Source organism: Lagopus leucura, unplaced genomic scaffold (genome assembly GCF_019238085.1).
Source record: "Lagopus leucura isolate 7727_CA_CO unplaced genomic scaffold, USGS_WTPT01 Super-Scaffold_100008, whole genome shotgun sequence".
Classification (NCBI taxonomy): domain Eukaryota; kingdom Metazoa; phylum Chordata; class Aves; order Galliformes; family Phasianidae; genus Lagopus; species Lagopus leucura.
In genome coordinates, this window is record NW_024962265.1 from 31,856,743 (window position 1) to 31,878,148 (window position 21,406).

Below are 21,406 nucleotides of genomic sequence, written 5' to 3' on the forward strand. Positions count from 1 at the left end.
AAGAAAAGAAAAGAAAAGAAAAGAAAAGAAAAGAAAAGAAAAGAAAAGAAAAGAAAAGAAAAGAAAAGAAAAGAAAAGAAAAGAAAAGAAAAGAAAAGAAAAGAAAAGAAAAGAAAAGAAAAGAAAAGAAAAGAAAAGAAAAGAAAAGAAAAGAAAAGAAAAGAAAAGAAAAGAAAAGAAAGAACTCTCTGTACAGGTGAAAGAGAGCTTTGTGCTTCAGGTGGTTCCTCACAGTCTTCAGAGTGCAGAAACCCAATGGACTGTCAGGAGTTGAGCTAAAAATGTCTGTATGAAAACCTAAAGCTGATTAGCATGTAAACTGTCACTCCAACCAAGTTTATAATAAGACACAACAAAGCAAAGCAGCAGTACAGTGTTAATGCATCAGTGCAGTACCATTCCAGTGCTTTTTGCAGGACAAGGCCTGGGAGAGGCAGACCCATGCTGGCTGGCTCTGACGATGCTCGGTGGAGACCAGACATCGTTGCTGTTTCCTGGCTTCCTACATACCTGCACATACGATTCTGCATGATTTACATTACTTTTAGTAATTTCCTATCTTCTTCAAGACTAGCTGGACCTGCTCTTGTGTGAGGGTCGTTTACTTGAGCCAGCCAGTTCCACAGTTCCCTGTGTAGCAGTGCAATCTGTTCCTGGACCTTGAAAGCCATTCATTTATGCCCTATAATTCCTCTACTTGAATAGTGAGTACACTCCTAAAGAAAAACCCAAGACATCGTGCAGTAACAACTAAAGTTCCAAACAAGTGCTGTAGCATGCTAGCTGCTTTCTGCCCCCTGGTCTTTTAACATCTTGCACAGCAGAGACTGTATGGCTGAAGCTCACACCAGCACTCTTCAGAAGAGGACAATAAATTTAATTAGTCCTTTCTGTAGAGGAGGAACTTAGGCTGGGACAACTCTGTAGGACTTTATCTATGCAGTAACTCCATATTCCAACGATAGCTCAACTTTGAGATCTAGATTCAAATCCCATGGCTGTGTCACCAATACCTGCCCTGGGATGACAGCTGGTGTGCAGCTCCTGTCCTCCTTGTGCCCTGGTTTCCTCAGACATTAGCTGGAAAAGAGCACATGTGCACTTCAATAGGAACAATGAGGAACTGGCCATGAGGTTTGCTGAAGACAAAAGCTTTGCAAGGCTGGGCCACATGAACTTGTGTTTTCTTGAAGACTTTGGTCTTTATGTGGTAATGCAAAAAAACCACCACCAACAACAACAAAAAACTTTTGCATTTGCCTACAGTTTGTAAAAGAAATGAATTAAAAAAAAAAAAAAAAAAAAAAAAAAAAAAAAGGTTTTTTGGGCACTTACCTTTCTTATTTAGAAGAACAACATCTTTTCTGTCTTTTCTATCATCACACATGCTCCACTTTTGACATTCAACTGCTGAAATTCAGCATCTCTGGGAACACCAGAGTGTAAAATCACCTGTTCAATATTGGTTTTCATAAGAGCTTAACGTTTTGTTCACTGAGATTAGAACAAAAATATCCAAATAACACCTCCATACTAATGGACTGCACGTTCCTTCTTTGGATGTGTCCTTCCTGCTGGATGTGTGACAGAAAAAGCATTTTAGATTTGCTTCCTCCTTAAAACCATGGAAATAACACATCAAAATTGATGACTAAATGTTACATTTTGTAAAATATGTGGAGTATCACCAAATATGTTTCTGGTCGTGCAAATCTAGACAAGTGAAAGAAACAAAATACTTGTCATCAAACATACATGAGTTTATTAAAGCATGTTGCCATATTTTAAAAGTGTCATGGTTTCACAGCTTCTTGTATCCTTCCATTCTCATCAGTGTGCCCTCATGAGAACCCAAAGCAGCTGTTAAGGAAAAAAAAAAAGCATCTGTACTGATGAACAATTAAAAAATTACGGATTGTACTTTCCAAGGTTACAATCATGTGAAAACAAATGAGCAAACGAAAGAACAAACCAACAAAAGTTGGTATTTACAAAAATGCCTGGAATTCAAATACTCCAAATTTGTTTTATTGATTTAATTACAGAAAACGTAGAACACTCACAGTGTACACTTACATTGACATGCCCCAAATATAAGCCTGGGCTTTGTAACTCACCTGGAAGAAGCTGAAAATTATAATTTTGAGCCAGTCTACTCTTTTGATCTACTAGTCATTACCCAGCCTAGTTTTACAATCAATATTATTGTATACTTGTTTTCTCAGTCTTCTCTGCTTGAATAAAATGTGTAATACAAAAGCATCTCAAATCAGCAAACATGAAAATTTTGTACAGACCATATGTAATACAAATATAAAACCAGGCAAAGAGTATTATACTTGAGACATCTGTAATTCCAGTAATTGTGAATTACCCACTTGTGAAGTATAGGCACTATATACGATACGCACAAATACACACAGGGCTCCATTTCATGCATTTTTTGGACTAAAATGTAACTTATTTGTCATATACCTTCACCCAAAACTGGTGAGAGTTGCAGTCATATCTGTAATAGTAATAGTGACCAAAAAGGCAGCCCACCAAATATGATCCAGTCCATCATGTCGTCCTTTGGGTTCTAGTGTTTTAGGCACCACCAAGAACAAACCAGAACAGATTGCTCCCCTGGAGTGCAGAAAATACCAAGAAAAGTACGGAGAAAAGGGCTACAATTTTCTTAGGTGAAAACAAAACCTCACTTTTCTGTTATTTAATTTCTCATTTTTGAGGAATATTCTTCCTTTTTCAGTGCCCAGCAATACAGCTGGGAGCTTGTGGAGTGAATGATGGGTTGCTTATGGTCTTATCCGTCATTCAGTTCTACTAATTTCCACTACCACTACTGAGAGAAGTATGGGGCCTGCCTCATCCTCTGCGAAAACTACCATTGCAGCCCCATTTTTTTTCTCCTCAAGATATTAGGAAAATAATCTTGGTTGTCTGGGTTTGGTGGGGAAAAAGTGTTTTCAAGTTTCTGACTGCCAACAGAAGCACACACATTTTATACAGCCAGATGGAACCACATCAGGAGTCCCATGTGGTGCCAGGGGAACAACTGGATATTGGGATCCAAACAGCTGAGGAAAGTGGAGCAGATGGGGAGAACAGAGCATAACGGATGAGAGGAACAGAGCATCACACAGATGCTGGCTGAACAGGAATGGGTCTCTTTTTGGTTTCACTACTGTAAATGCAAGACACATAAAAGAGGTCTTCAGGATTTTGATAACACAGCAAAAACTACTCAGGGATCTTCAAACCAGGTACAGCACGGTCTCCACACAAAGACAGAACAGGATTATTTAGAAGTAGTAGGAACTATTTTTGGCTTGGCATGCATGGTAGTGGAAGCAAACTCACCTTGAGTGCTTGACAATTAGGTAATGCAGTGTGGTGACTTTATCGTAGTTTACTGCCATTTTCACAGCCCACATTGCCATCATCTGTCACAAATAAATAACTGGCAATTTTTATCGACATTCCCAGCAAGCTTAATTCCCAAAACTGTGTCTTGGAATGTACTGATTCTACCATCATTACCAAATAGTAACATTCCCCCAGATTGATGGGGCTATTTACTTAGAAACCAGATGCAGCTTGATACTAGCTGTCATTGTGAAGACAAAAAGAAGAGATACAACTATTTCCCACAGTGATTCTGGGAGTTGTGATGAGTTCTCCTCGTGTGTCTGTTTGCAATAATGCTGAGCTAATCAAAACTTACCATATCGACTCCCTACCCCTCAGACCCAGATGCCATTGCCTGCCTTACATGAGCTTGGCTGCTAAGTGGTGCTCTGGATCTCATTTTAATTTTGAGAGATGATAGTGCCAAGCAATGGGGATTGCATCCTTTTGTCTACAACATTCTCAGTGTCCATTTTTGAGGGAAAGTACTGGGAACTGAATTCACTGTGATATCACATGGTGGTCATGCATTGACAGTTGGACTTAAAGGTCTTTTCCAACCTCGATTCTGTAATTCTGTGATACTGATATATGGCAGTATTTCTTTAAATTAGTTACAAAAATTAAAGACAGATGGAACAAATCAAACAAAAATGCTGTGTAGCCTCCATCAACACGAAGAGGAGATGTCACCCTAAAATTCAAACACCTCAGTCCACATACATACATGGGCAGTAGCATGTCATGGACAGAGGATTTGCCTTTTCAAAGGCTGTTACATTTTGTCATTAAATTGTCCTAGTCTGGTCAGTGAGGACTTTATTCCAACTCCTTCCTGTTGGTATTCCAGACCAAATTGTGATCCTGCTTTTGCATTCTCTTTCTGTGTGTGAGAAGTTTTAGGCGTGAAATGCTAGAGAGCAAGGTTAACCCCATGTAGGCCAACTCTGCCATTTGTACTGCTTGGCATGAGCAAGTAGCACACGTATTGCTTCAGAAACAAAAAATAAAATGAAGATTAAATTCTATTTAGAAAAAGAATCGCTTTATTATTGTCATGACTTTCTGATCAGTTGCCCAAGCCCTAAATACCTTTCACACAACAACTTACAGGCTGCAGAATAGCTCACCAAGCAAGGCAACACATGTCGGCCTGTGGCCATCGTTGTCCCTCCTTGCTGCCATGGCCGGTGCCCATGCCCAGCCCCACGTGCTCAGGCCCACCTGCCCAGGGCCTCAGGTGGGCACGGGAATGAAATTGGTGGACTTGGAGTGGGGAGACTCCCTCCAGGTGTTCAGGCTTTGCGTCGGGCTCCGGTTGTTGGTGAAAGAAGTCTGTCGCCTGCTGTTGCTGTTTGAATCCTCCTTGCTTAGCGTCTGCCTTATCTTTTGGCAGCAAGGGAAGCTCTGCACACAGTCCTGTAGGAGGTGCCCGCTGAAGAACATGTAGATCCAGGGGTTGCAGCAGCTGTTCAGGCTGGCCAGGAGGGCAGTGACGGTGGTTGCAGTGTTTTCAGAGTCTGTGGGAGGAAAGAAAGAGGTTTGGCCGTCACTGAAACATTCTTAGCTTTCCGTCAATTGCCTTCTTAACGCTTAAATTTTTTTTTAATTTGCTGAATAATCCCACTCCTACAAGGTATTGACCTGAGCAACAACATTTGAAAATAATAACGAGGGTGTAATAAGGGAAAGTTCTTACTTACATGCAGCCCCCACTGAAGTCTATAAGAATCTGTCTGAACAGGTGCAAGAACCTGATAGAAGTACAAGGCAATCCAGTACAGCCCGCAGGCACAGGATAATGCTTCAGTCCATTTCCACTGATGATAAGTCTGTGCTTAATACTGAACAGTTTTTACTCCGATTTTTGCCTTAAAAATTGGCTACCTTGGGCATCAATGGCACTATCCCCGCTGATTCCCCCCTGCTTTCAATTGTACCAGATTTTCCTACGCACTTCTGCATGCTGGAAATAGGTAAGAGCTCTGTAACTGGCAGCTTCCAAATCAAATTCCCATTTCAGAGGTTGAACACATTTTACTGAAGGAACAAACAGAAGCGAGCACTGTGCCACCAGTTATGGCCTTCTGCATCTACTCATCAGTTAAACTACCAAGCACTGCATATACATGGTATAATCAGTTCTTCCCTTTGTAAAGACTTATTCTTGTGATTTTGAAAGTTAAAAAAAAAAAAAAAACAACAAAACAACACAAGCCTCTATTTCACTGCATGACCCTGCATCCCTGGCATGACTTCAGTCTCACCTTCGTGGTAATCAACATCCTCGCTACAGCAAGTGACAATTTGGGGATACTAAATAAAGCGAAATTATGGCTTCCAACATCTTGATTTGCATTTTTTTCACCGTGAGGAAACAGGTATGTGTTCCTGTGCTGCCTGTAAACCCCCACCTAAATGTTTTAAGCTCGGCAATTATTTCCAGCTGGAATTAACAGAGGGATGTGCAGCTCCAAGCCTCGGAATTCCACTTTTCTAAGGCACTAGAGGGGTGACCGGCAGAGATGCTCAGCGCTGAGCACTCTGAGGAAAGGCTCAGGACGTGCTCAGCCACATTATTAGACAGCAGAGAATGCGTACGGGAGGCAGCTGCCGGGGAGCGGGCGTAGCGCGTTCCCCGCCCGCACTGGCACTCGCGACGGTGAGTACATTGCAACACCGACAGCACACCTTCCTGCAGCCTCCACCCGGCTGTGCAGCGCCCTCCGGGAGCCCCTCGGGCCCCGAACGCCCCTGCAGAGCGGCGCCCCGGCTCCGACGTGCTTCGGGGGAGAGGCCGTGACCCTTCCCGAACCCTGACGGCGGCCGCGCCGTGGTCCCCGACGGCACCTACCGACCCAGGAGAAGCGCTGGTCCCAGACGGACCACATCTGGATAGTGAAGAAGGGCGCCCAGCAGACGACGTAGGCCGAGACAATGACGAAGGTCATCTTGACGGTGCGGATCTTGGCGCGGGAGATGGTTTTGACTCCGCTGACGCAGGGGGCGAGGAGCAGCCCCCGTCGAGGGCCGCCGCCCGCCGCCTCCCCGGGGCGCGCTCTGCCGCGGGCGCTGCGCCAGATGCGAAAGCAGATGAAGCCGTAGCAGGTGGCGAGGATGAGCACGGGAGCCACGAAGATGCCGCCGGTGATCCAGGTGACGTAGGCGCGGGGCCCCCAGGGCATGATGAAGTGAGCCCAGCAGTCGTAGACCCGCGAGCCGCGCTCCACCTCGCTGAGGCTGAAGATGAAGTACTGCGGGGTGCTGAGCAGCAGGCTGAGCGCCCAGGCGGCCGCGATCATCGCGTAGGAGCGCTTGGTGGGCTGCTGCAGCGTCTTCAGCGGGTGGCACACGGCGATGTAACGGTCGGCGGTCATGGCTACCAGCATGTACGCCGAGGCGAACATGCCGAACACCTGCAGGTGCTTGACGACGCGACAGAGCCCGTCGGGGCCGTGGAAGCGGTGCGTGACCTCCCAGCAGAGCTGCGGCAGCACCTGGAAGAAGGCGACCACCAGGTCGGCCAGGCTGAGGTGCCGGATGAAGAGGTGCATGCGGGACGCTTTGCGCGGGGTGCGCCGCAGCGCCAGCAGCACGCTGCCGTTCCCCAGCACCGCCACCGCGAAGGTGACGGCCAGCACGGCGATCTCTAGCTTGGCGAGCTCTTCGTCCCGCCCGAACGGGTCCCAGTCGCCCGCGCTGCCGTTGGGCGCCCGCGACCAAGCCTCGGGGCTGGGGCTGCTGCCGCCCTCCTCAGCCCCCCGCCACCGGCTGCCGTTCGCGGGGAGGCCCGCCGCCCGCGGGCTGCTGCCGCCGCCGCCGCCGCCTCCGAGCCTCATGGACGGGGCTGCGCGGCGGGGCTCTGCTCGCCCGCTGCCCGCCGAGCTCCGTCGGCTCCGCGCCCGCCGCCTTTATCCCCGCGGCGGGGGGCGAGGCGGGGGGAGCTCCCGTGCCAGTGGCTGCCCGCCGCCTGACGCAGCCCTCCGCCACGCCTCGCCTCGTCCCCGGGGCCGACGAAGGGTTGTCGTCTCGGACCTCCGGACGGGACGGCAGCCTTTTGCCGGCCTACGATGTTACTGTGGACAGTGCGAAGTTATCCTCTGGAATGAAGGAACCTGCCATAGAAGATAGGTCTTCAGGAGTACCCCACGGGATTCGGTTCTCAGTTGCGCATTTCACTGTCTGGAAGTTTTGAAATGTAGTCAGAAAACTCCGAATCTTATGATCCTTTTTTTTTTTTCTTCTTCCCTTCCCTTCCCTTCCCTTCCCTTCCCTTCCCTTCCCTTCCCTTCCCTTCCCTTCCCTTCCCTTCCCTTCCCCTCGCAACACTGTATCTGCCCATTCCTGCCGTCCTCTGTTCATAGTGAGGGTTGTCTGTGATGCCCAGTGCAGCCCTGCAGGGCAGCACACCCGGCTCGGAGCCACATAGAAGCAGCGCATTACCCTCCTCGCTCTCTTTGCTTCCTTGTTTCAGTCTTGCTGACCCGGCTGATGGCAATCAGCATTCCTGGGAGCAGAGAGTTCACCGGTTCACACAGCAGCTCCCTGTCCTGTCTGGATTTCGGGGCAGAGAAGGAAACTGGCAGTTAGGAGCCCAATGGGCCCTCAAGTCTTTGTAACCACACGCTGGAAAATTGCAGTGCAAACACTCACCGTTCACCACTGCATCACGCTCAGCCCTTCAGCACATCCAAGGGACAATAAAAACCATCGAGGCAATTTAACGAGACCCTCAGCTCTGTATCTCCCCTGTAATCTGAGGGATTGTATTCACAGGAGCATAAATCCACTGCGTCATTCAATGCTGTCGTTGGCAGAAAAGGAGAATTTAAAACGGGGTTTTCTTATGTTGCCTGAGTATCCACCTTGTGAAACGGTGCAACCTCAGCCTTTCAGACCTGAGAGAGAATTAACAGACGTACTTTCACAGGTACTGCATCAGTGTTTTTGCTTTCAGCGCATAATCCAAGCTTTTATCTCTTAGTTCTCTTATTTCAGAGAAGTTAAATGCTCTCACTGATGATTTCTCGTGCACCTTCAGCCAGATTTTAAATTACTGCTTTTTGAGGTTCCATGCAAACACATGCTCAGGTCTCCTGCCAGTCTGATAAATGCTTCCACTTGTAGCCTGCTGTATAAATCTGTGTTAACACTTATCTGGTGCTTTTTTTATTTTTATTTTTTTTTTTTTTTATGTTTCTGACAATTTTTGATAACTCTTGTGGCAGTTTAGTAATGATTCTTGTATTAGGAAGCACCCAGCCAAACTAATGGAAAATACATTATAAAGTTTGGTGACAAGACTAATCAGTAAAAGTGAAGTGAATGCTCAGGGGTATTGGCTTGGTTTCTTCTTAGAAAACAGTCCACGTACCCTCCTATGAAAGCATTTAATTCTAGTAAAAATCATGCTCAGGCATTTAAAATAGCGGGAAGGAACACAGACAAGCTGTGCATGACATTGCTTCTGAGGGATATAACTGCACCAACAATGACATGATCTGATTCTCAGAAGGAGCCCAAAATATTTGTGTAGAAGCATTGCATAGAATTGTCTCATTTATCCCAGAACCAAGCCAAGAGCTTACTGCACCTGAAGGCAGGCAGGCAGGGTGAGTCTGAGCAGGTGGGTTGGCTGCTGCTTCATAATCTCAGCTGTAAGATGGAGACACTCAACATGTAAGAGATAAATGGAATTACACTTCTGCTTGTGCCGATGGACATTTTAGTAGCTCTCCTTAAACATATTCTGAAACATTTTAAAATGTACTGGTTTTGAAATGCTGTATGTCAGTAGTCTTGGTGTCTGTGGTGATCTTTCTGAAGAGGTTGCTGATATGGGATATAGTTGGTTGATGCAGAATATCTGTGGTGCAAATATTGCAGCAGCCACATTCTCACAGGCTCAGAAGTTCAAGGAGGTCTGAGTCCTTCCTAGTTTTATAGATGCTTATGGGACATCCACTTTTCCAGTTTGTCCCTGATTATCCTCTATGGGTTCGTCATCTCAGCAGGAAGCAGAGTCCTCTCTGGAGCAGTGCTAGCTAACAGGTCGGGCATGGAACAGGCTTCCCAAGGCAGTGGACTCAGCCCCACGCTGATACATCTCAAGGAGCGTTTGGACAATGCTCTCTGTCATAGGGTTGAATTTTTGGGTTGTCCTGTATGGAGCTGGAATTAGACTCGATCTGTGTGGGTCCCTTCTAGTTGGTTATTCTATGATTCTATGATTCTAAAAAGAAATGTTAGGGAATAGGAGGAGCTAGCAAACCATCTAGCATGGCAAGAGAGGAAATTCACTCCCAGAAGATACAGCCAAGATATGAGCCAAAGTGCTTAGTTTTGTGTCCAGTGGATAAACACTTTCAATGTCTTCTTAGTATGCTTTGTCATTGCATTGCCAACAGCAGGTCTGGTAGTCCAAGTGAAATGATTTGTTTGGACTACATAAGGTAGGTTGTATAAAGAGAAACAGAGGTAGGTGTGTGTAGCAGAATAGCCAGAGCCAAATCATTATACAGAGAGGGTGAGGAGTTTAAACCAATTATAGAGATGGAGGCAGCATGTATAGGCATTTCTTGAAATTTTCTTAGGCTTCTGGCAAGATTTATGTACAAAGGCAAACAAGAAGATTTTAGTTGCATTTGCCAAAGCCATAAATGAAATCATCTTGTTTCTTACTGCTTATGATTTGCTCTGAATCCCTTCTAATGTGTATGAAAATCACTGTTCCACACTTCATTGAGGGAAGTCCTGGGAATTACCAGCAGAGAATGAATAATGAAGTGTACAAATATGTGAACGAGTAGCAATGTCAATCAGAAGCAGCCTTCAAACACAAGTTAATGTGATCTAATCTGATCTCCTTGTACTATGTTCATGCTGAGGTCAGAGCCTGAATAGATTGGATAATCCAAATGAGAAAAAAATTAAACTTACGGACCTCTTGTTTAAATTGGTTGCTGTTGCTTTATTTTGGTTCTTTCTGCTCTCCTTCTATAATATTGCAATAGAGGTGTAGGTTTTATTTTTAACATTTATGCCTTCACTTGTTAGAATCTTGATTTTCTCTCCTTTCAACCTGAATAATATGGGTCACCTCTATCTTTCTTATCTTAAGTAAGCTCAAGGAAATGCTTGTTGCTGTTCTGAACAAGTCAGCATCCTTCATCCCTTTTTGTTGTCACTGCTGCCGCCACCACCATCCCCATTATGAGAGGAGATCTGGTGAAAGAGAGATGATCTGATCTTCCCCAGGAGGCTGAGTCTGCTGTTCTGGGGCTGCTGGAGTTCCCTTCCACAGAACACTTCTGTTCTCCAGACTACTGCCAGTAGAGCAATTAAACTGCCTATTACATTAATAGTTTCAATTAGAATTATAATCTATTTCTCTTTAATATTCATGCTGGTTTATACTAATATTACTTAGTTATTAATTCCCTGAGCTGATTAGGATGAATAAGCTGCCATTTTCAGCTCTTGGATGTGGTACAACATCCTTAGCTCTTGTAAGCTCCTGCTTGCATGTGGCTCAGTGCAGCACCAGAGTCTTCCCTTCTGGCACTTCATTATTGCCTTGTGCCTAAAAACAATTCCAGAGCTACAGAACCAGGAGACACCATAGCAGCAGAACTCAGCAGCTTTATAAAGAAGTGTGTTTTGCCTCACTCCTGGAGAGGCTGTAAACTCTTAGATAGCTACATAAGATAACAAAAATCAGCAAATTCAGAAAATGGGTTTTCAAGGAATCTAGAAATGTCAAGCTGCCACCTTATGGACTAAAGCAATAAGATAACCAAGATCCCAATTAATTTGGTGTCTGTGTAGCAAAATAATCTAGCCCAACAAGTGATTAAACAATTTAAATGCATATCCTGTTGCATTAGAGATTAGTGAAGGGCTTCAGAAGAATTTTTTTTTTGACTGGGAATTGTTACAGCTTTGCTCTCAAAAGGAAGCCTCAGAGAGCTTTCTGAAATTAGCTAACTGAGGAACCAAGAGCTGATAAAGCAAGAGGTACAGATGAATTTACCAAGTAATTGTATAAAGAAGGTTTGGCCATCCAACTCACAAGCTATTATGTATATGCAACAAGTTTGGGAAGAATAAAAGCGTAGAGAAGCGTAGTTTCAAGTTCCAAGTCCACGGTTTATAAGATAGTCTAATGTCATCTCTGTCATTAATGAGGCCCTAAAATAGTAGCTGAAGTTCTTGGAAAATATCTCAGTGAGATTATATTGCATAATGTCTACTTATTCATCAGGTAAGGTTCATCTATCATGAAAAGGGGGCATTTCCATTTGAAATTGTTGTTATTTATATTTGATATTTGTTAGTATATTTTGGTCATTACATAAAATATGAAATAATTTTTGTTCTTTAAAATATCTTGATGCTTGTCATTGCTACATCGCTAGATGTGATTTAAGTAGCTATGTGCAGCTTGAAGACTGTTGCTGAAGCTCTGAATGGGAATATACAGTAAGTTCACATATACAATCTGAGAAATATTCTCTTTAGGAAGGAGTGGGACCATTTCATTAAAATATTCCGTGGTTGATGTCTGACATGGGCTATTTACTGGGAAATGTAAGCTGATGTTCGCCTAACTCTGTTTTTCTGCTATCCTGCAATAAACTGTTCGAATGCTTGAACATTAGAACTTGCACTTCGTGATTTTTGATAGCTTATTTAATGCCAAGTAATTCCAAAAACTTTTAGCTTTGTATTATAGTAGGATGAGCTAAATATCAGGAAGGTAACATTTCCTTTTCTCATAAAACTTGCTGACGTATCCACGCTTTAAAATCAGCTTTTATGACACATTTTGATGTTACTTTCCATATCATACTCTTTTATGGTATGTTTAGAGAATTATATTGGTAGAGAACATTGGTTTCATAAAACTAAGGGACATCTTCATTTGCAAATGGATTTCAACCTGCAAGTAGATAGTAAATCAGTTAAGTTTGGTCGTACAAACAAGAGGTTTTCACTGTCTTTTTTTCCTAACATAATATAGAATGTGTTAGGAAATGAACAAATGCTTTAGAAAAACTTAGATTCTAGAAGATTATGGGAATAAAGGTGTTTTTTTTCCAAACTCAGAGGGATGACAGCCAGAGCTGCGTGTTCAAAAGCTCTACAGACTTGGAGGAACACTCAAGTTTAAAATTCTGAGGTCCAGATTACTACTGAGAGATTATTTTGAAGTTGCCATACCTTCTGAAGAAAGTAGAAGAACTTATTTAAAACTCAATGTTATGTTTTAATAATTCCAGCAGGAATGTAAAAGACAGGAATGGGAAAAACAATTTGCTTAAAGCGTCCAGAGTTCCCTGTTGCGTGGAGAGAGGAATATATCCATTAAGCTGAGGAAAAATAAAAATACAGAAACAGACTGCATATTCATGAGCTGAAAATATTCATGGCTTCAATACTACATTATGTCATTTTTTGAAGCCAGATACAGTATGACTTGATTGGAATAAATTTTTCAATGTGTCTGGGAATAAAAGGTCAAGGAGAAATGGATTTCCCTAACTGAAATGAGATGTGGTTATAAGAAGAAATGGGAAGGAACAGAAATACCTACAAGGAGAAGGATTTATAGGTTTTGCTTTCCCTCAGGACAGCATTCTCAATTTTTTCAGGTGTGATTTTAGACAATTTGACATCACCTGTCCCTATTGCAAAACTATTTTAATAATAATTAATGAAGTCTGATTTTTGTTCTGAAAGTAATCTTAAATTTAATTTATATTTTGTTGTGCTTCACTACTGGACAATTCAAGTATTCAGATTAACGCAGCCAGACTGCCAATGGAGATACCGAACTACTCAAAGAAGGACAAAAGGGAACTTTCAAAAAAACTAAGATAGATGATAAGACCAATATAAGCTTCCAATTCCCAAAACACTGTGAGAAAAAAATTCAGAAACTCCAGAGCTAAGAAGTGCTAAAAAGAAGTGCTAAAACGAGCTACAAAGTGGCTTTTTGATATGCCTCCTCTCCAGTCAGAATGCCTCTACAAGGAAATCAGGAGAAGCAAGGATGGCTATAAAGCATCAAGAAGAGCGAACTACTTAGGCTGCCTCTATTCTTTGTTCAGTTTTCTGTTAGACCCCAACTTCTCAGATGTATCTGCTGAAACAAAGCACAGCAACTGGCTTAAAGATCTCCCTTGTAGAATGCCATATAACTCCATGACTTGAGCGTAACTGGAAATGTCCATTAACAAAATTCTCTTTTGAAATCAGACGTGAGCTAACCTCAGCAGAAATTAAATTCATAGCAACCATTAATTTGTTGAATAAACTTTTTGAAGGTCTCCTTCTGAATGACTTAAACAGTTCCATCGATGCTTTGGAGAGCGCTGCTTACAACTAGCAGAGTGACAGACACGACTCTGAACAGACATTCAGGGAGATCATTAAGATTTGGTCTGACCTGCTGTACTTATCTGACTGCTGCTGCTGAGTGTGCTGTGAATAGGATTACTCTCACTGCATTAACACCTCCCTCCAGTCTGGCAGCCCTAATACAATTCCTAGTGCAATCAACTCTAGATAAACTCAGAATGAGCCATAAGGACTGGCTTAATCTTTGTAATTTTAGCTTCTTTGATTGTACTGTAGATGTTCTTCTAAGATGAGAGATTGCCAAATTAGTATTGGCTTGTAGATTAATTAAACAATGTGGTATTGCTATGCACTTTTCCTTTATGCAGTTCAGCTCTTGCTGAAAACTGCAGGAAGTTTGAATCTGAAGTGTATCATGCAAAAACATGGTCTGATTGCATTGCATGAAGAGGAAAATTCAGTTATCTGTTGTAAGGTTTGTTTAGTAACAAAGCATTTTTCTGAAAGGATTTTGTTTACCTGCAGAATGGGGTTATTTATTGCATAGTAAGAATAAAAATATATAAAATTTTGTTGGAACATGAAGATATTTCTAAACTTTCTGGAAGCAAATGATAAAACAATCTCTAAAGAACTGTCATTCAGCTTGCACACTGCAGTGAAGCAAGCTGATACACAAGACCAGAAAGAAACAGAATGCTTTTTAATATGAGTTAAAGACTTGGTGGTTTTGTTCCACTTTCTGGAAAGGAAGTTCTTGGGCGAGCTTTGGATGATACAAGATACAGTGCTAAGCAGACTGAGCCATCCTATCTATGTGCCATCCATATTTTCTAAAGAATGTTGCAGATTTTCTTGTGATACACTGACAACATCCAATATTTTGCATGGAAACTCTTGAGGCAAAACTCATAAATGCATCCAATCTTCCCACAATATGTTAGGCAGTGTTTTTCTCTTTTCTTCTCCATCAATTTCCTACCTTCCTAGTTTTGTCAAATGGCACATGAAGACTTGGAGCAATTGCTGCCACAGGAGCAGCCTCCCTGTGTGCTGCAATTTGCAAAATCAACCAAGATTTGGAATTGTTTTCTCTTTTTTATCATTTGTCCCCTGAGAAGGCAATGGGACAGATACCTACATACTCCTGTGCAACAGAGTTGCTTTCCCAAGTTAGGGACAATGACAGCAAACTCTTACATATAGGTTGTTAATTTCTAAACTGACACAATGCAGCAAATAAGAAGCATTGCAGAGATAAGAGAAATTACAGAGATGTGAACAGAAGTTTGCCAGAATGACACATGTCTAGCATGTTGGGGACTGAACCAAATTTAGAAGGATAATGTCCTAATTTCTTTCTTCTACATAATATATTAGCTCAAATGTGGATTATATAAGCAAATGAAATCTGGCCCATTTGTAAAATCAGCCTGCAGAGTTCAAGTTTGATTTTCAAACAAGGATTTTGTAGATTATGTAGGGTGGAGAATATATTCTATTGGGGTATGGAAGTTACCTAATAAAATGAGTCCGGAGACAATATGTGGCACTGGATTTGAGACAAAAGAGTCTCTACTTTTAAAGACTCCCAATCTAAAGCCTAATTATGACAAGAGACAACATGCAAGTATTTCACTGTTGATCATTTTAATAAGGGATAACAAGCTGCTTTTGATGAAGCCTGTTTCAGGAAGGGAATGCAGAGCGCTGCAGCAAAGGAAATGCAGGAGTGATAGGAGAGGAGACAAGAAGTAGGCAAGAAAGAGGCAAAGAGAATAGGGAAAACGATGGAAGATCAAAAACCAACAGAGTATATTACCCGTAACGATGAAATAGTTGTGCTTCTGTAGCTATAATGATCAGAGGATACAAAAGAGGCAAGATTTGTAGATGATATCATTACTAAAGATTTGTATCAGTTGCTTTAATGAAATGTATTACTTTTATCTACAAACATGGCTGGCTTCTAACAGCCATCTGAGGTAGCTGAAAGTTCTCTGTAAGAAAGTTTGGCTGGTTTGGGATTTTGTCTGTTTTGTTGGTTTTTTTTTTTGTTGTTGTTACTGTTGTTGTTGTTGTGTTTTTATTTTCTTTTTTCTTTTTTCATTTTTTTTTTCTTTTTTCTGTTATTGAAAGTGTATTCAGGAAATATTTGTTTCCTTTTTTTTCCCCCTAGGGTTTTGTGGCAAATATGTAAACTTAGACCCGTCAGATTTTACATTTGTTCTATGAAATGTAGTGCTAGCAAAAAAAAAAAAAAAAAAGAAAGAAAAAAAAAAATCATGGAAAATTAATATTCTATTTGGCTGAGTAATACCTTCAGTTTCCCATTCAATGTCATTGAAGTTGGTAAAATTTGTTAAGCAAAAAGTTGAGAAAATCAGCAACTAACTGCATTGAATCAATGGAGATAATTTTCTGCCCAAAAGGCCTGCCCTGGCTCATACTACCTCCTCCTTCTCTTACTACCTAATTGCTGTAATAATCTGTGACTGTTTCCTACCACCACACCTGAAGACAAAGATAATGGCATAGACAAAGGGGAACTGCTTTAAACAGATTCTTATAGCCCAGAGACTGGGATCTCACTCTCAGGGGCTACATTGCAGCTTTACAGTTTCTTTTAGAAACTACATTGGAGGAAGCAGCAGTTGCTGGAGAGTATCTCAAACAGCAGCCAGATGCCATTAATATGCTGCCCCAAGTGCATCTAAGAAACAAACACAGATGGGTGCATGCATCTGCCAAAGACAGTTGATCCCATTGGGAACCTCTGCTTTGCTTAGGGTTACTCCAAAGGTAGGAGGTTTCTTAATACCTTTTCTCCAGTCATAGCTGTGAATCTTCTAAGCCTCACATGCATTCTAATAACATCCAGGGTCAGTTTTATCTAGCTTCATCCTGGGTGAAGATGTAGCCACTGTGGATGATGTGGTAGGCTCAGGAGCCAGGGAAGACAAGGCTTAGAAATGGGCTTTCCTGAACCACTGTATTTCACTGAGATGCTTTGCCCCCTCAAGTACTTTTGCCTTGGGATATTAAAATCAAATAAAGGTTTTGCATGGTACCAAGTTTGCCTCCACTCTCCCTTGATACATCTCCTCACAAGAGCTCTCTGAAGAGGAGACCTTGTGTGAAAAGCCAGAGCCACTCTAGATGGTTTCCTGGTGCCATGTGGCAGAAGGCAAGAAGATGACAGACCCTCACCTGGTGCTTGGAGCTCAGCCTCTATCCTTCTTCCCAGCAAAGTTCATTGGACTGTGTCTGAGGCACATGGCAGACCTGTAGGGAATGCAGCAGGACAGGGAGCACAGCTCAGAAGGAGAAGGTGGGTAGATCCTTCTTAGGGAGCTCTTCAGATGTGCAGTTCAGAGGAATTGTGAGCAGTGCAGGAATTGAGCAAATAACAATTGAGCAAATAACGATTGGGAAGGAGTTGCTCAAAGAAATTTAAAGCAGATGGTTTAGTGGACAACTAGACACCATGTCTTGCAGCAAGAAGCCATCTGTCACTGTGCAATACAGTAAGGTGTTGAGAGGTTGAGGGGGCTGGCAATGGCAGAATGCATCAGGGATATGGACCAATATGGACAGCTGTTGTTAAGATAAGGCCTAAGGGACATTGTGGCTTGCTGTTGCAATGTCTACTATGACTATGACAGACACAGATGGTTTCATGTACTTCTCAGTGGTGTCTGTTGCTGAGACAAGGGAGGAAAACAAGGCCGAAGTAGGCACACTAGTCCTGAAAGCATTAGTAATGCTTCTACTGGGAGGTTTACAGGTTGTACTGGCACTAGAGGCAACCTGTCTGTCTCCTAGCATCTGAGTCCAGCTACCCAAATCTCCATTCTTCTGAGACCACTGGATACAGGGTCCAATTTCAATGTGCATGTGGCTTAGGCTCAGAATTTTACAGGAATTCTCCTGAGTTGCTTATAAGTAGCTTAGATGCAGCCACCTTCATTTGGGAGCAGCAACTTTTATTATATGGACCAGGCCGAGCTGTGTCTCTTGGCCATATGGTCAGAAGTCATTGTCAGCTCCCCCTGGTTACTGGTGTGGTTATGGGCACTGTGCCCTTGCAGTGAAAGAATCACTCTTTGCTCCACTACCTGGATGATTTTGGCTTTCTTTGGCAGATCCCCACATTGCTCTAGCTCTCCGTACATAGGCCTCCAAGTTCATTTCTATCATCTCCCATGAAAAAATTGTTGTCTCGAGCTTCTCATCACCTTTGGTCCTCCTTCAGAAGTTGTAAGGAGTTAAATATATTTTTGCTTTTTCAGTGACTGCAGACTCTGTTCCATATCCCATGTGTGTCAGCGTAGAGCTTGGAGAGAAAGTGACAGCAATGTATCTACAAACAGCATTAATCTATTATAGCAGCAATCATACCAGAAAGCATTGCCTTATACCAGATCACCTTTCAGATCCTCGAAAAAGGGAGGAAAAATAGGGAGAGAAAAGGAGATACTTTGTGACCAGCATGTGAGGGTCAGATGTACAAGCACTCAATGTGTGCCCACATACTCTCTTTCAAGTTCTTGTATCTTCTGCTTGACACATTGATCATGGAAATGTGTGCAGGGCTCAGCTCACTGAAAGCAACTCTGCCAGATCAGAGGGAAAATACTTACACCAAGAACACAGCATTTCATCTTCTTTCTTTGCCGTTCAAGTAGAATTATGATTGCTTCCCAACTAGCATTAAAATAAGCTGAAATACTTCAAGTCAGTGCTATTTAAATTAAATTTAATGTTATCCTCCTGCGCTGTGGAATAAAATAAGTATTTGCCAGTGCTCTAGATAGAGAAGAGCTAAGATTAAATATGCCCTTTGGGTGTATAAACTCCTTTCCATATCAATAAACACAGCAAATTCAATAATTATAATGCACCAAATTCTTACACCGATTCCCTCTCTTCTAATAATTTTCAACAGATTCACTCCCAAATGGTCCCAAATGCCTTGTTATGAAGATTGATAACTAGCAGAGTAATGTGAGGCAGATCCACCCATTACTCAAGTAACTTGGCAGACAAGAACTAAATAATGTTTTAATTCTCTTATCGGTATTACACATCATCTTCATGTTCTGCATGAGCATCTCCAGTCTAATTGAGATGTACTCACAGTTTCTGGAATATTAACACTTATATGCAAGACTTGAAAAATCAGGAGTGAAATTTCTTTTTAATAATACCAGAAGCCTTCTGGTTTGCTACAGAAAGGCAGATTATTTCACATGTAAAAGCTCTTTTCTTCCACTAAGTCAGTAGTCTTCCCTGTATGTCCTAAAACTGGCATAACCTTCCAAATTTTTTTTTTTGCTATTAAAATGTATTGAAAAAATGAAGATCTTCATCCTTGTATTTCCATGAACTATATTCTCCTCTTCTAACAGTCCTTCTGTCAGATGATAATCATTTTTCTGAACCATTTGCTGAGATTTTTGAAACAAATGATAAACATAAACTTAAATCCTTAAATCCTGTGCTTTTGGAAATAGCATTCATTGACCTCAATAGATTGGATTGATATGCCAAATAAAACTACATGAGTTTCAATAGAGCCAAGTGTCGGTTTCTGCATTTTGGTCACAACTCCAGGCAACCCTACAGGCTTGGGGAGGAGTGGCTGGAAAGCTGCCTGATGGAAAAGGACCTTGGTGTATTGATGGACAGTTGGCTGAATATGAGCCAGCAGTGTGCCCAGGTGGCCAAGAAGACCAATGGCATCCTGCCTTGTATCAGGAATGGTGTGGTGAGCAGGTCTAGGGAAGTAATCCTGCCCTTGTACTCAGCATTAATGAGGTTTCACCTTGAGTACTGTGTTCAGTTTTGGGCACCTCAGTACAGAAAGGACATTGAGATGCTGGAACAGGTCCAGAGAAGGGCAACAAGGCTTCTGAAGGGCTTGGAGAATATGGCCTATGAGGAGAGACTTAAGGAACTGGGACTGTGTAGTCTGGGGAAAAGGCGGAGAATAAGGAAGACCTTATTGCTCTCTTCCAATATCTGAAAGGTGCTTACAGCGAGAGCGAGGTTGGTCTCTTCTCACTGGTGACAGGTGACAGGACGAGGGGAAATGGCCTCAAGTTGTGCCAGGGTAAGTTTAGGTTGGATATCAGAAAAATGTCTTTACAGAGAGAGTTATTAAGCACTGGAATAGGCTCCCCAGGGAGGTGGTTGAGTCACCATCCCTGATGGTTTAAAAACCATGTTGTTGTGGTGCTCAGGGACATGATTTAGCAGAGGGCTGTTAGAGTTAGCATAGTATGGTTAGGTCGTGGTTGGATTCAATGATCTTTAGGGTCTTTTCCAACCTGAGTTATTCTATGATTATATTATTTTTAAGAGCTGGCTCTCATACTGGTCCCAAAGAAAAAGAGGAGCTCAAGCTGTGCCTAGCACCATTACCAGAAGATATCCCCATGTGTCAAAGGTTAAGCACAAAATATGGTTAAATCACAGAGCCCAGAGAATCTGCTGGAGGCAGAAAACATCTGGACTCCCATATACTTGGAGATTTTTGCATGGTGCACTTCAGATGGCCCAAATCTCAGGAGCCTCCAAAGGCCCTGTGCTGTGCTACAAGGGGACAGTCAAGAGAGGCTATTCTCCAGACAATGTGCAGCATCAGAAGATCTGTTGAATAAACTGCTCATAGGGTGCAAGGACCACAAAGAATGATAAAAGGAGCATAAATCCACATGTTCTTTCAAATGCTCTTAACTTCCTTCTTGTCCAGCTGGGGCCAGTACATAATGACCCTCCTTGATGTCATCTGGGGCTATACCAAAGGTCTGACAAATCTGTCCCCTGTTTGCGATCAAGGATTTTACGGGAGAGGTCTTTTCAGCTGATTTGGTGGGACTTACTTTCTTTGGTGAAACTGATGCATCGGAAGCAGATTTATCACCTACTTCTCCAGAACCAGCTTTGTCCAATGAGTCTGTGTTCTGCCTTTGCAGTGAAGTTTCTCTATTTGATCAGAGACAACAGATGTAAGTTGGCCAAAGTTTAAAAGGTCTAGAAATGCTAAACCATTCCCCTCCTTACCACTTTTCCCTCTTCCAGGATTTTATTAAAATACTCAGTTCACATCTTGTTCATCATCGTTGTCTGTCAGACCTGAAGGTTCTACTTATATATCCAGATATCAAAAGGAAAAAGTAGAACACTGAGCACTTGTAATACAGTGCTGCCTCTCTCTATTTTCAGTTTCCTTTCACTTTTGTGGGAAAACTGATTTTTTTTTGTACCCTTTCCAATTGATGATACTACAAATAGTCAAAGGTCTCTCAAACCCTTCAATAAACTTGTACTGTTATTTCAAAACCTGAAGTAAATGACAATTTTCATATTTTCAAATGATAATTTTCATATTTGCCTCAGAGCATTTGAGAACAAGATCCTTGCAGCTTCTGAGAAATGAATAAGATAGCAACTCCACTTTGATTCCATGTGATATTCAAACTGAAGGGCAATACATATTCTCAACACTTTTTCTGCAGATGATACTACACTTCTGGCACAGAGGAAAATTTCTGTGTCTAAGGGAAGCAGCATGCTTTAAGTTTTGCCAGTACAGAACAACTCAAGAGAAAAGCAGGTTGTTATTCCC

At 42.4% G+C, this 21,406-nt stretch overlaps 1 protein-coding gene across 1 annotated transcript; it reads right to left on the reverse strand.

The window, feature by feature from the left end:
* Positions 1 to 2,006: 2,006 nt before the first annotated feature.
* On the reverse strand, positions 2,007 to 7,250 carry AVPR1A (arginine vasopressin receptor 1A). The gene is made up of 2 exons (XM_042872569.1): positions 6,266 to 7,250; positions 2,007 to 4,931 (listed from the first exon to the last, which is right to left on the reverse strand). The coding sequence occupies exons 1-2, from the start codon at positions 7,248 to 7,250 to the stop codon at positions 4,648 to 4,650; spliced, it is 1,269 nt and encodes a 422-aa protein (XP_042728503.1). The 3' UTR covers positions 2,007 to 4,647.
* Between the last annotated feature and the right edge of the window lie 14,156 nt (positions 7,251 to 21,406).

Coding starts and splice junctions, on each gene's coding strand:
- AVPR1A (XM_042872569.1), bottom strand. CDS start 7,250: ATGAGGCTCGGAGGCGGCGGCGGCGGCGGCAGCAGCCCGCGGGCGGCG. Junction 4,932..6,265: donor CCAGCGCTTCTCCTGGGTCG/GTAGGTGCCGTC, acceptor TTCCTCCCACAG/ACTCTGAAAACACTGCAACC.